The following is a 13,750-nucleotide window of genomic DNA, read 5'->3' as shown; positions in this document are numbered from 1 at the left end:
ACAACCATACCTGTCACGGAACGGGCAAGGAAAAAAGTGTGAGGACTCAAGTGCAGGAGAAATTATATTTATTTACAAATAAATTACAGCAGACACAGCAAACACAGCAGACACCGGCTCAGGTACAGCAGACACCGGCTCAGGAACAGACACAAGAACTGTAACAGTCACAAGAACAGACACAAACACAGAAACAAACACTGGCTCTGGTGCTGGAACAGGCACTGGCTCTGGAACAGACATTGGCTCCAGCTCTGGAACAGGTATTGGCTCTACCTCCGGCTCTGGAACAGGCATTGGCTCTGCCGAAGGCTCTAGAACAGGCATTAGCTCTGCCTCCGGCTCTGGAACAGGCATTGGCTCTGCCTCCGGCTCTGGAACGGGGACTGGCTCTGCCTCCGGCTCTGGAACAGCAGACACTGGCTCCGGCTCTGGGACAGCAGACACGGGCATGTCCAGGATCCGAGCCAGACGCTCCAGATAGTCCATAAGTGCCTTGGCGGCCACACGAATGGGCATTTTCTGATCTATCTCAGACTGGGCAGACGGGACGTGCACAGTTTCTGACTGGGCAAACGGAGCGTGAACAGTCTCTCGCTGGGCAGACGTGACGTGAACAGTCTCTCGCTGGGCAGACGTGACGTGAACAGTCTCTCGCTGGGCAGACGTGACGTGAACAGTCTCTCGCTGGGCAGACGTGACCTGAACAGTCTGTCGCTGGGCAGACGCGACGTGAACAGTCTCTGACTTGGCCCCTCTTCTCCGCTGAGTCGTCATTAGGTCGGATCGTTATGTCACGGAACGGGTAAGGAAAAAAGTGTGAGGACTCAAGTGCAGGAGAAATTATATTTATGTACAAAAGAAAACATAAACACAAAACAAAACCCACGAGGGGGAAGACATAACTAATAAATATAAAACAAAAACAGAACATGAAACTTACTGGAGGATCACAGGGAACAGGAAACATTAGACAACGATCCGACAAAGACTGCAAACAAGAGGAGACTTATGAAGGGAACAAATCAAGAGGGGACTGGTGGAAGAACTCAAACAATAATCAGGTAACGAGGGGGAGGGATCAGACAAGGACAAGAGCACATGGCCCAAAATAACAAAACACCCATGTGCAACACAAGATAGGACAGGCATGTGACAATACCGAATACAGAGTTATTCAAGAATGTGGAACGCCTCTGGCAAATTGATACTCTGCCCTACGTAAACGAGAAAACAGCCACTCGTTCCAAACAAGACCAATATGCCATCACTCTTCTCCAGACATGTACTACAAAGGTAGAAGTCAGTGGAGTTATGCGATACGCCACATCCTTGCTTAGACGGCCCAATGCTGAACTTCTTAAAGCCCCAAAAGAAGCAGTAATGGCGAACCTTCGAAGCACTGAGCGCAGACTTGCTAAAGACCCTAAGCGAACCGAGTCTTACTGTTCTGAAATGAGGAAACTGCAAGAAGCTGGCTATGTGGCAGAGATATCAAAGCAAGAAGCTGAGCAAACCCCGGAGTCGTGGTACATCCCTCACCATATGGTGACGCATAACAACAAGGACAGAATTGTTTTTAACTGTTCTTATTCATACCAAGGCCAATCTTTAAATGACATCGTCTTGCCTGGGCCCATTCTCGGTCCGTCTCTACTTGGTGTCTTGCTGAGGTTTCGTAAACACCCTGTAGCCATCAATGGAGATGTAAAGGGCATGTTCCACCAGGTTCGCCTCTTGCCAAGTGATAAGCCTATAGTGCGTTTTCTCTGGAGAGACATGCAGAGGACAGAACAGCCTAGGATCTATGAATTGCAAGTTTTACCATTTGGCACAATGTGTAGCCCGTGCTTTGCCATATATGCACTCCAGGAAATCGCTCAGAACCACCCGCAAGTGGACCCAGCTCAGGTGAGAACGGTCAAAGATTCCTTATATGTTGACAACTGTCTCCAAAGCCTTCAAACTGTTGTTGAAGCTAGAGCATTAGTAGATGACCTACGGCAACTTTTGCTCACTGGTGGGTTTGAGCTCCGTCAAAGGGCAAGCAACAGACCCGAGGTTATCCAGCATCTGCCCTCTGAAGCAAGATCACAGAATAGTGAACTCTGGCTATCACAGAAGAGCACTGACCTCCTGGAAGGTACACTTGGACTATTGTGGAACTGCCTCAGAGACTCGTTCAACTACAAACCCAGCCAATCTGGATGCCTTGAACCCACTCTGCGTAATGTATACAGAGTTTTGGAATCTCAATATGATCCACTGGGTTATCTAATTCCATTTACTACCCGAGCCAAAGTGCTGGTCCAGGATTTGTGGAAGAACAATCTTGGGTGAGATGACACAATCACATCTGACAGCCTGTTGAACAGATGGCAAGACTGGCAACAAAAGCTCCAAAGTTTGAATCAGATCGCAATCCCAAGATATTACACTCCATTTGATGGCCATGGGGAAATCCCTCAATCAGGATTTACATATATTCTGCAACGCATCTGAGAGGGCTTATGGCTCAGTGGCATACATGCGTACAGAAACCAATGAAGGACATGTATATGTCGCATTCGTGTTAGCCCGTTCTCGAGTGGGACCTCGAAAGCAAATGACGATCCCTCGGCTCGAACTGAGTGCGGCACTTACCGGAGCGCAGGTGGCTATGATCCTTCAAGCAGAACTAACTGTGGACATCAGTAATGTCATTCTCTGGTCAGACTCATCCACTGTCCTCCAATGGCTTAAATCTGAATCATGCAGATACAAAGTCTTCGTGGGAACACGGGTGGCCGAAATTCAATCACTCACCGATATTGATTCTTGGAGGTATGTTGATTCAGCGAAGAACCCTGCTGATGTCATAACCAGAGGCCAGTCATTGAAGGATTTAGCCGCACCTTGCCGCTGGATTAATGGTCCACATTTCCTGCATCAGACAGGATCAGAGTCATGTTGGCCCACTTTGCCATCAGAGGAACCTGAGCCAGAGGCAGAGTTGAGAAAATCAGCAATTTGCCTGCATGCATGCACTAGTTCAGATATTCTCCTTCCTGATGTCAACCAATTTAGTACTTGGACTGAATTGTTAAAAGCTACAGTGACATCCCTTCATGGGGCGGCTACATCTTCCACGCATTCAACAGTTGATTCAGAGGGTTACATATCAGCAGAGAAGCTACTTCTACAACTAGCTCAGAAAGATTCCTTTCCTGAGGAGTTCAAGGCTCACTCGCATCTGAGCGACCATTACCATCCAACAGCAGATTAGCATCCTTATCACCTGAGTATGATGAAGCCAATGGACTTATCAGAGTTGGAGGGAGCCTCAGACATGCTAATCATATGGAATTGGATGCAATACATCCCGTTGTGCTTGATCCGCAACACAACCTAACCAAGCTTCTGATCAAGGACTATGATGCCTCCCTTCTACATCCTGGGCCAGAAAGAGTCTTTGCCGAACTGAGAAGACGATACTGGATTCTGAGAGTAAGGGAAGCTATCAAGAAGCACCAATACATGTGTATGGACTGCCAGAAATGGCGTGCCCAGCCTAAGATACCTAAAATGTCCGACCTCCCACCAGGATGTCTATGTCTATATAAACCCCCATTCTATTCTACTGGAATGGACTGCTTTGGTCCATTTGCAGTGAAGATCGGTCGACGAACAGAGAAAAGATGGGGAATAGTTTTCAAATGCTTGACCACCCGGTGTCTCCATCTTGATCTCTTAGAGAGCATTGACACAGATGCCTTTCTGATGTCTCTCCACAGATTCATAGCTCAAAGAGGGAAACCATTCAAGCTCCTATCAGACAATGGTACCAACTTTGTTGGAGGAAACAAAGAAATTAGATCAGCCTATGAAGCCATGGTGCCTCAAATAAGGGAACAACTTCCAGAACAACAGATTTCATTCAGATTTAATCCCCCGAGTGCCCCTCATTTCGGGGGAGCTTGGGAACGGGAAGTTAAGTCAGTAAAGCAAGCCCTAAAGGTAGTACTGAAGGATCAAACCGTGACTGAAACTGTACTGCGTACCGTGCTTATTGAGGTAGAGGGTATCCTAAATGCCAAGGATACGTGGGATACGTGTCCTCAGACATGTCGGATCCAGACCCAGTTACGCCTAGCATCCTCCTAATGGGCCGCCACGATTCTTCACTCCCACAAGTGCTCTATGATTCAAGTAATCTTTTGGGAACCAGAAGATGGAAACATAGTCAAGTACTTGCTGACCATTTCTGGTCAGGATTCATCCATTACTATCTCCCGAATCTGCAAGAAAGACAGAAGTGGCAAAAGGATGGAGGAGAAATTGGTCTAGACCAGGTGGTACTGATAGTGTACCCTTTCGCTTTGGTATTGATATTATTGATCTGAATGTCGAGATTTGCTCGTAAAATGAATGCAATTTAAACTGCGTCACAAAGTGAAACCAAACCGTTTTCATATTAGACTTTGAGCTTGAAAATTATTGTTATATTAGGTTATAAGATATTATATTCACTTCCTAATTACAGATCACCCGGTTTGTTCAATATTGTTTGAAAATGTCGAATTTGATGACATTGTATGGTTACTGCTGCTGTAATATTGAGCATACGCAACGATCGTGCAATCCGCGTGTCATTGTTTACTTTATTATAATCAGCACGCAGTTAACCCATGTATGTTAATTTGTATTACTTAATACCTGAATGTTTGTATCATTTACTGGTATAATTATAACTGTTTTCTTTGTTTCTATTTTGTTTATTATAGACCACACATTTGTGTAGTAACATGTACAAACCTCCTGTGAATAAATAAGTTAAACTGGGATTCCCTCTCGTGTTTCTCTTACCGGAAACACTCTGTCATGGCTCGTAGGAAGGATGACAGAGATGAAAGTAGGAATAACACTTTCTTTAATATAGCAAACTCAGGAACAGGCAAACGGGTGAGACAGCGTGTATAACACAAACAATACCGGCCATTGAAGTGAAGACAAGCAGGAACTTAAATACACAGTGAAGATGATTACAAAATGACAGGCAGCTGTGAGGGAGGTGATCAGTGTCCATGGATACAGATTGGTGGCGGGAAACTCAGACGGGGAACACACGTGGCAAATCAAAACAAACAGAAAGTCCAAAGAAGCCTAATGGTGACATAACACCCCCCTCCGGCAAGGCGCGTCCTGGCGCCGTAACAAAATGACGGAGGGGGGACCGGAGGAGGTTCTGGTGGTGGACGAAACGATGAGGAAGTGCAGGAGAGAGGCTGGAGTGACAGGGTGGTGAAGGGACGACGACGATTCCCTGATGGCACAGATGGAGATGGCCTGGTGGCGCAGACCCAGAGCCATCCAGTACCGACCGCAGTACTCACGGAAGTAGATGAAGGGAAGAGACCAGATGGCGAGGAGACTGACGGTAGTTGGGGAATGACCGACGGAGACTCGGCGGCAGGATGCATCGGCGCAGACGGAGAGCCAGTGGACTCTAACGACATCGCAGGATTAGGAGACCCCGACAACATCGCGGCGACGAGTGCTGGAGATGGAGCCAGAGTGCCCGAGAGCAGAGGCGGAGGTGGAGTGAGGGAGGACAGAGGTGAATCCAAAGGGAAGGAGGAGCCCGCTGAAGCCAAAGGGGATGTGTAGCGGACAGACCGTAAGTCCGTGGCGAAGGCAGAGTGACGACTGACCAAGGGAGAGCCGGCAGGACGAGGGAAACCGCTGCAGCCGATGGTTCGAGAGTCTCTGGTGGAAGCGTAGGTGGGAGGAGCCAAGACGGAGCCGGAAGGTCGACAGGCCGAGATGGAGTGCAGAGGTCCGAGGCTGGAGGCGAAGCCATAGTATCCTCATGTACAGGCCCTGCGTATGGTGGGCTGACCTGCAGCTCGACGTCGGGGAAACTCCTCGGAGACGGTGCAGGGCTGCGCACATCCAGCAGCGGAGGGGCTGGAGGACTGGCTGAGCTGGGTTTTAAGATGGTATTGAACTGACAGATGACAGGGTAGATACAGTCACTGGACAAATCGGAAGATGACGTAGATGCAGATGACGGGTGGGATAGGGCGGGAAAAGTTATTTCATCACTGAAGTTTATCAGCCAGTCCTCTTGTTCCGTAGACTGGGTCCCCTCTCCACAGATGTCGTGGGCTCACACCCCTGGTCAGACTTCTGTTGGAGCTCCTCCTCCGGGGCGAGGGTCAGCTCTGTCCTCTTCGTCTTAGGCTACACTAACACTTTCTTTTATATAGCAAACTCAGGAACAGGCAAACGGGTGAGATAGCGTGTATAACACAAACAATACCGGCCATTGAAGTGAAGACAGGCAGGAACTTAAATACACAGTGAAGATGATTACAAAATGAAAGGCAGCTGTGAGGGAGGTGATCAGTGTCCATGGATACAGATTGGTGGCGGGAAACTCTGACGGGGAACACACGTGGCGAATCAAAACAAACAGAAAATCCAAAGAAGCCTAATGGTGACACACACACCACCATCTTGACTGCATTAACTAGAACCCCCTGAGCATCCTATACGCTCATATAACAGCAGCTCTAGAATTAAGTTATTATCCAGTTATTGAGCCACTCAAGTTATTGATTAGAAACCCCATTATATTTTCCTGAGATGTTGAATGGAAAAACAATTTGAAAACTAGTCAGATTAGTCAGATAATATTTCCATGCTAAATTTGATCACCAAATTAATGTCATTTTTAAAGACCAAGGAGAAGTTGTTGTTATAGTGAAACCTCCAACCATGTGGTATCGCTGAAAAGCCCTGAATGTGCTCTTTTCAGGTATAGTTTCACCGAAATTCACTAAAATATAATGTCCACAAAAGTCCATTCCTGGGTCCCAGGAGGATAAAACACTGAGAGAAAATAGGAAGCTTATGTAAATAATGTTGTACCATGAAAATAACTAAGATTATGCCTATTTCTGAGGCAGTACAAACCCAGCAAGAGAAGTAAATCCTACACTTCCAAAATCACTTTTGGAACATTAAGTGCTGTTTATCTGGAGCAATATCTGAAATCCCTGTGAGCATGGAAATCAACATTTTAAAGCGATGATCCACCACACAAACTATGTTGGGAAAGATTACGTTTAGATTTACAAACTCTTCTGTGAAGAGTGGAAGGTCTTTTCATACAACACAATAGAGGCAAGTGAAGCATGCCAACCACTAAGCTGGCAAATTGGCACTAGTTGCTTGTTTGACTGTGCACTTGTCTAGTGTAATTACCCTCACAAAAACTCAGACTAGAATGTAATAATCCTATTTAATCATTAAAATAAAGGAAGAGGATGTAATTTTAGCTTTTCTACTGGGACATCAGAAGAAATGCTGCATAATGGTCTTTGTCCCTAATTGTTTTGACTCATGTTTAAACTCAGTCAGGAGGCAATTTCAGGACAGGAAATTAAAAACTCTGAGGTTCGTGGTTTGAAAGTGTCTTTGAAAGTGGATTCCATAACACAGCAATACAATCAGGCACCCCAGTGCAAGGCAAACACACCCAGGTCAAACATCATCCCATGGTCAGAAAGATACTACAATATTGCTCATTGTCACATTGTTTCTCATAGTTCTCTAAATTAATATTTTCATGTGATGTTCAGAAAATCAACCAAATGCATGTACTGATGCCTGAGCCTCAACCAAATGCATTTCAATGTCTTTGACATTTGTATGACAAATAAATAAACTTGATTATGTGTACATATTAATAAGAGTAATATGCTTGTTTGTTTTCTGTTATGAGAAAAACAAGAAAATTTTACTTTTGTTGTTTCAACACACATGATTTTCTTTCTTCCATGAACACAAAAGAGACATTTTGAAGAATGTATTTTCCATGTGATGGCAATGAATTGTGACTGAAAATGTCAGGCCTAAAAGATTATACCAAAAGGCATCATAAAAGTGGTAATTACATTGTATGCTATATTTCAAAGTTTTCTGAAGTCATACATTTTACCACATAGGCCTACTCACCACAACCTCTCATTGGTGTGTTCATAAAAGTTTATAAGTGAAACAATTTGTGCTTTATTAACAAAAGATTTGCTAAATTTGGAATCATATACTACTCTTACTGTTTCTGCCATATAGAGTTGTGGCTAGAGTAGCAGGCATTTTCGAATTTGGATCTTTCAAATGATTCGGTTGATCCAAGGTTTTTACCATGTTTTCTGAAGGTAAATTTAAGATTTTTTTAAGATCGTATAAAGAACATTTAAGTAAAACATTTAAAGAAAACACAAAATGTCAGCATGTTTTCTAAATGTAATGTCTAGGGGGAAAAGCAGTTAGTATTTGGCAACACTTCAGAGTTTGAAAATACAACTTCGAACAGATATAGTTTTACAAAGAAGTATCTTGAGTATGAGATGCTCTTGTTTACTAGAATGTGGAAATATATTTTATACCCGCACTGCAAAAAGGTGATGTTCTTTCTGTAGTCTTCCAGTGCAAATGTCTAAAGATTCTTAAATCAATATGCATTTAGTGGAGATAAAGTGACAAAATATTAAGTCTTGTTTTCTGTGAAAATAATTAAAATGACGTGAGTTTATTATTAAAACAAGAACAAATATCTGCCAATGGGCTCGGAAAAAAAATCGAAAGGAAGTTTTCATAACTCATTGAGATATTTATTTTTGATTTAAGGATGTTTAGATATTTGTATTGGAAAACTGAACAAAAATACTGAGGGATATATACAAGTTTTTGCAATGCAACTAATTAAATTGCAACAATTAATGCCAAGACTTAATGAACTGATAAATGCTCAAGGAATACAAGTGCTTTGAGTTGTGTAAGGGCCACGGAACCCCTGAAAAATAAAACAGAACTGGAAATGTGAAATAATGCCCCTTGAAATAAGCAACCAAAATCGTATTAGCCTACCTCATTGGTATCTTGACCCTCAGATAGCGGTCAATAGCAATAGCCAGGAGAGCGAGGATTGAACTTTGCGTTAGAACCAGTACAGTACATGCAACAAGCAGGCAGCTGTAAAAATTAGTCTTCAGTCCGATGCTTATGGTTATAGCCAGGGGAATGACAAGAGCCCCGATCGCAATGTCCGCTAGAGCCAGGCTGACGATGAAGTAAATAGTCGTGTCTCGTAGAGATCGGTTGATTCTGACAGCCCAGACCACCATCACATTCCCAATGAAAGAGGAAAGGGCAATGAATACCTCCATTCCAATGTACAGACCCAGGACATCAGGCATCCTTGCTAGGAATACAAGTGCTTATGTTGAAGCGGATAAAAGATTCCCCAGAATTTTTTTTTAAATGAAAAAAAGTAAATCAAACGAGTCTAAGCGGGCGTTTTTATGGCTATATGTCGTTGGCAAAGTTACATGGCACAGGATGAAAACAGACGTTGTGTTTCCTCTCCGAAATTCGTCCGCGGCATCATGATCATCATCATGTCCGGGTATATAGTCCAGTTCCACAGTGAAACAGCATGAGTCACTTCAGACCCTCAAAGAGCACATTCCCCGCGCATTACATTGTCACACTTCATCAGAAGCGACCCGCCAATTGTGCACGAGAATCAAACAAGGCAGTTTCCGTATGGTTTAAAATTAAGCAGATAAATATGCATGTCGAACAGTCCTGTGAGGTCTGACGGTCAGCTGAACTTTGAAACTGTAATACTCGCACATCGGCTCCACAGAAAGGCTCCTCGTGCACGCGACCGATACAAGTTTCAGCAATCAGATGGGGGTGCAGAAGACTTGAGCAACAACACAAGATTAACTTGCAGAGCAGACCATCACTCAAGTTGTTCACATCTTTTATATTTTAATTAGGTTGCTTCTCAGATTGTCCTAAACAGGAAGCTAAATGCTAAATGTAGGCTATACCCAGATAGCAAGCAATCATTTAAACAATGTTGAGTCAATGTTGGTCAACGCTAAATGCATTGAATTAATATTACAGTGATGTTTGTTTAATATCACTTTGCACCCACATTAATGTTGAATCAATGGTGAGATCAAAAAAATGATCAATGATAATGTCATTGAATCAATGTTATGAAGTGATGATCACTTTTGCACCCGCAATTAATGTAGAAACAATGGTAAAAAAAATAAAATAAAATGGTAATGCCACTGAATCAATATTACACCATTGCTGATTATATCACTGCTGATGAATTCACATTAGAATTAACAAAAAACAATATTGAAATGAACGAAAATAATCAATGGTAATGTCATTTGAATCAACGTTACACTATGATGATGATATTACTGCTGTTGAATCAACATTGAAATTAACAAAAATAATCATTGGTAGTATTGTTCGATCAATGTTATGATTGATTCTAAATCACTTTTGTTGAAACATTGTAAAAACAACTGAAATGTAGTCAACATAAAATAATGTTGAAACAACATTATTATTTCAACAAATTACTGACCAAGTTTGGGGGAAAAAAAAACTTTTAAAATGACACCTTTCCAGCGATTGAGTCAATTTGTTGTATTAAACAGTTTAACACAGGCCGGCCATAACGCTGAAATTGCCAAATTTTAAATAATTTATCCTCAACTAGTATTTTATAATGTTAACTTCAAATAATACTAATAGTAATTTAAAGATGTGGTAGCATTGGATCTGGACGGGAAGGATAACAGTTGGAAGGGGTGTGTCGCGATTCTGCCTTCTCACATCGCGATACTGGTTCGTTGATCTGAGTATCGCGATTTCGATTTTATATTGCGTATCGTTACAGCCCTAGTCAAATGATAACTCTGAGACTTTAGAAGTACAGAATAACACATAGGCCTATGGCAATAAGCACGTTTGACACCGACTTGAATAAGATGACATCTAGCATAATCGTAAGCTTGTTAGGTAAGCCAAAATAATTGTACTAGTTTTGTAGTCAGCAACCTACAATTTTTTTGTATTATTATTCTTTGATGACTCACATCTTCATTTTTTGTTTCCTCAGAATTTTTGAGTTCTTCATGTGACGTGCAGAGATTATGGCTCTTCTCGCTTCTAAGCTTTTAAAACACTTCAGGTTGGACACAGACACAGTCTTAAAACATGGAATTCGCTGTGATCCCACTTATACAGGTTATCAAGGTGCTGATGGACTGAACATTTACGCTAAGGAGGCATGAGATGATCGAAGATTTGCGTTTCATTGCTGAATTTAATACCAGATAACTCTTTAGAGGTAAGTTTTTTTAATGTAATGTCAGCTGTGATGAATTACTTGGATGGTTATTGTATGCAATTCAAATAATAAATTGAAGTCCTTTAGATGTAATTCAGGTAAATGCTGTTAAAGAAATACTGTAAGTGTTGGTGTATGATAATATTGTAAAGACTCACAAATGTATCAGCAACCAACCTGATGTGTCCTTTTTGATCATTTCTGAACCCAGCTCGTCAAAAAATTCAAAAAGACAGGAGGAACAACGGCACAGAAGATCAGAAGCATCCTATCAGTTGTGGATCTGGTATGTTCTGCTAAATTCATCATTTTAAATCTGGCAATAATTCACTACAGAGTCAAATAGTATACCCAAGGATGAAAATTCAGTCATTATTTACTCAGCTTCATGTCACCGAATCCCTTTTGTTTTCGCTTTTCTAACTAAAAAGGTGAATTATGGCCAGTTTGTCCTGCTCATTTCTGTCATTACAATGACGGTCAATGGTGAGTTCCTGTTCTGAAGCTTCAAAAGTCACATGGAATTGTTTGATGCGATTGAACCTTCGGAAGAAGAACTCACCATTGACTGTCATTGTAATGACAGAAATGAGCAGGAAAAACAGGTCAAAATTCAATTTTTTAGGAAGAAATTAAGACTACATTCTAAACACTGCTTATTTATCTCATTAATCAGAATGACACCACTGGGGAAAGCTGAATGCATCCTGAAAGCACTTGCCTGGATGAGGGCCCCTGAAACCTTGTGAAGGAGTGCAAGGTAAATTTACATTTTAAAAAATTGTTGTATGTTTCTCTAAAAACAACTCCCCCTTTCACCTCTGATCTGTTGTTAGAGCAGACATATAGATCTGAGTGCCGATGCAAAAAATAGCTCTATTTGGTAGAGTTTTCTGTGCGCACACACCCGACCTGAAGCGTGCAGCCATGCACATAGACACTAGAGGCTGACATTTTTTCGGGAATCCCACGGGTCACGGGATTCCCGTGGGATTCCTGCAGGATGGGAGTCATCTTTGCTATCAATCACGGGATTTGGACGGTACAGGATAAATGGTTAACGGGAGCAGACGGGAGCGGGAATCAACCAATAGCAAAGACGACAAAAAAAGAAAAAAGTAAATGCATCATTTTGTAGTTTCCTTTTAATACGCCTACAATGTAACGCAATTAAAAAATAACTACACGACCCAGCCGTCCCAGAAGCCATCAGTGCTTTTTGTCACGGCTTACCGCCGAAATTCAAAGAGCAGTGATGGAGGGAGCTAACAGCCGCGGAGAAGTCGATGTGGCAAAAAATGATTTACAGCGCAAAGTCAGAAGTAATGACATGTCTATTAAGTTCACAGAACTGGTCGGAAAGTCTGAAATATTAATTAAGTTTATGAGAGTAGAATGTGACGGTGATAGCACAATGTACGCTGCTTGTAAGACATGCTTAGTCTTAGTCAAGTACGCAAGTGATTCAGGGACGAGCGGTCTGAAGAAGCACACTTGCAAGGCAAATTCGGGAAAGAATCAGGCAAGCATCGCTTCGTTCATCAAGCGAAAATTGCCGTATATGGGAGCGGTACAGGAGCGGGAGTCAGTTTAAACAGGAGCGGGATGGGATTGGGAGTCAATTTACCAGGAGCGGGATGGGATGGGATTATTTTTTAAACTTTGGTCTGGGAGTGGGACGGGACAAGATTTCTTTCTATGGGAGTGGGACGGGACAGGAGTGAAAATCCACTCCCGTGTCATCCTCTAATAGACACCTATACTGCGCGCGAGTACCGAATTGAGCTCTCTTTCGTGTCTGAATGGACAAATACAAACAACATTATCTAAATGTCCGTTTTGGAGAGTATTCATGTAAAATATGTTGGTTATGTCTTAAACAGTTGTGAGTGTATCAGATGTGCATCAGTGCAATTGTATCCGCATGTCATTGGACATGATTAAGGGTGGTCCGATTGATCGGTCATCGATCATAATCGGCCGATAATTGCTTTGGGATGTGTGATCGGCGGTCTCTATAAAGGCCGATCAAGAAAAGCCGATCAGATGATGCAAAACTCGTGAGACAATTTTTTATGCCCTGGTAAAAATGGTTTCACCGGTCTGGCAATTCTACAAGGTGTGTGAAAGACAATTCATTAGCAATCAATCTGCAAAGTGTGTATCATGCCGCTGCCTGCTTTTCAAACTGTGCAGCCTCTCCGTTCAACCCGTAAATAAATCCATCGATCCGCACACTACGTTTGAGTTCTTAAATGGTCTAGCGGTAGATCCTTTGCCAAGCATGTCAGAGGTTGCAGGTTCTCCACACTCAAATATTTTTTTTTCTCTCATCAAAACTGAATATGTTCATCAGTGGTTACAGTATATCAAGCAGGGACACGTTTGTGTGCTTTTTATTTTGTGATTTCGCCGGGATGAATAGAGAGTCTCCACAACGGCGATAGATTGAAGCGAGCGTCCAAGTGAAGACTGCGCGCGAGCCACAGAGAACGCTGTATCCATGCTAGTGTTGTCACGATACTAGAATTTCTA

At 42.6% G+C, this 13,750-nt stretch overlaps 1 protein-coding gene across 1 annotated transcript in view; it reads right to left on the bottom strand.

Moving 5' to 3' along the window:
• LOC143711447 (adenosine receptor A1) overlaps nucleotides 1–9,461 on the bottom strand; it is a 39,462-nt gene extending 30,001 nt beyond the window's left edge. Inside the window, exon 1 of the mRNA XM_077202911.1 lies at nucleotides 8,917–9,461. Within this exon, the coding sequence (XP_077059026.1) occupies nucleotides 8,917–9,245 (329 nt within the window). The 5' untranslated portion in view covers nucleotides 9,246–9,461. The remainder of the gene's footprint in view (nucleotides 1–8,916) is intronic.
• Nucleotides 9,462–13,750: the final 4,289 nt, after the last annotated feature.

Source organism: Siphateles boraxobius, unplaced genomic scaffold, assembly GCF_051911475.1.
Source record: "Siphateles boraxobius isolate OS27281-9 unplaced genomic scaffold, OSU_SipBor_1 5, whole genome shotgun sequence".
Classification (NCBI taxonomy): Eukaryota; Metazoa; Chordata; class Actinopteri; order Cypriniformes; family Leuciscidae; genus Siphateles; species Siphateles boraxobius.
Note: the sequence above shows the minus strand (reverse complement) of the source record. Positions and strands in the feature narration are given on the sequence as shown.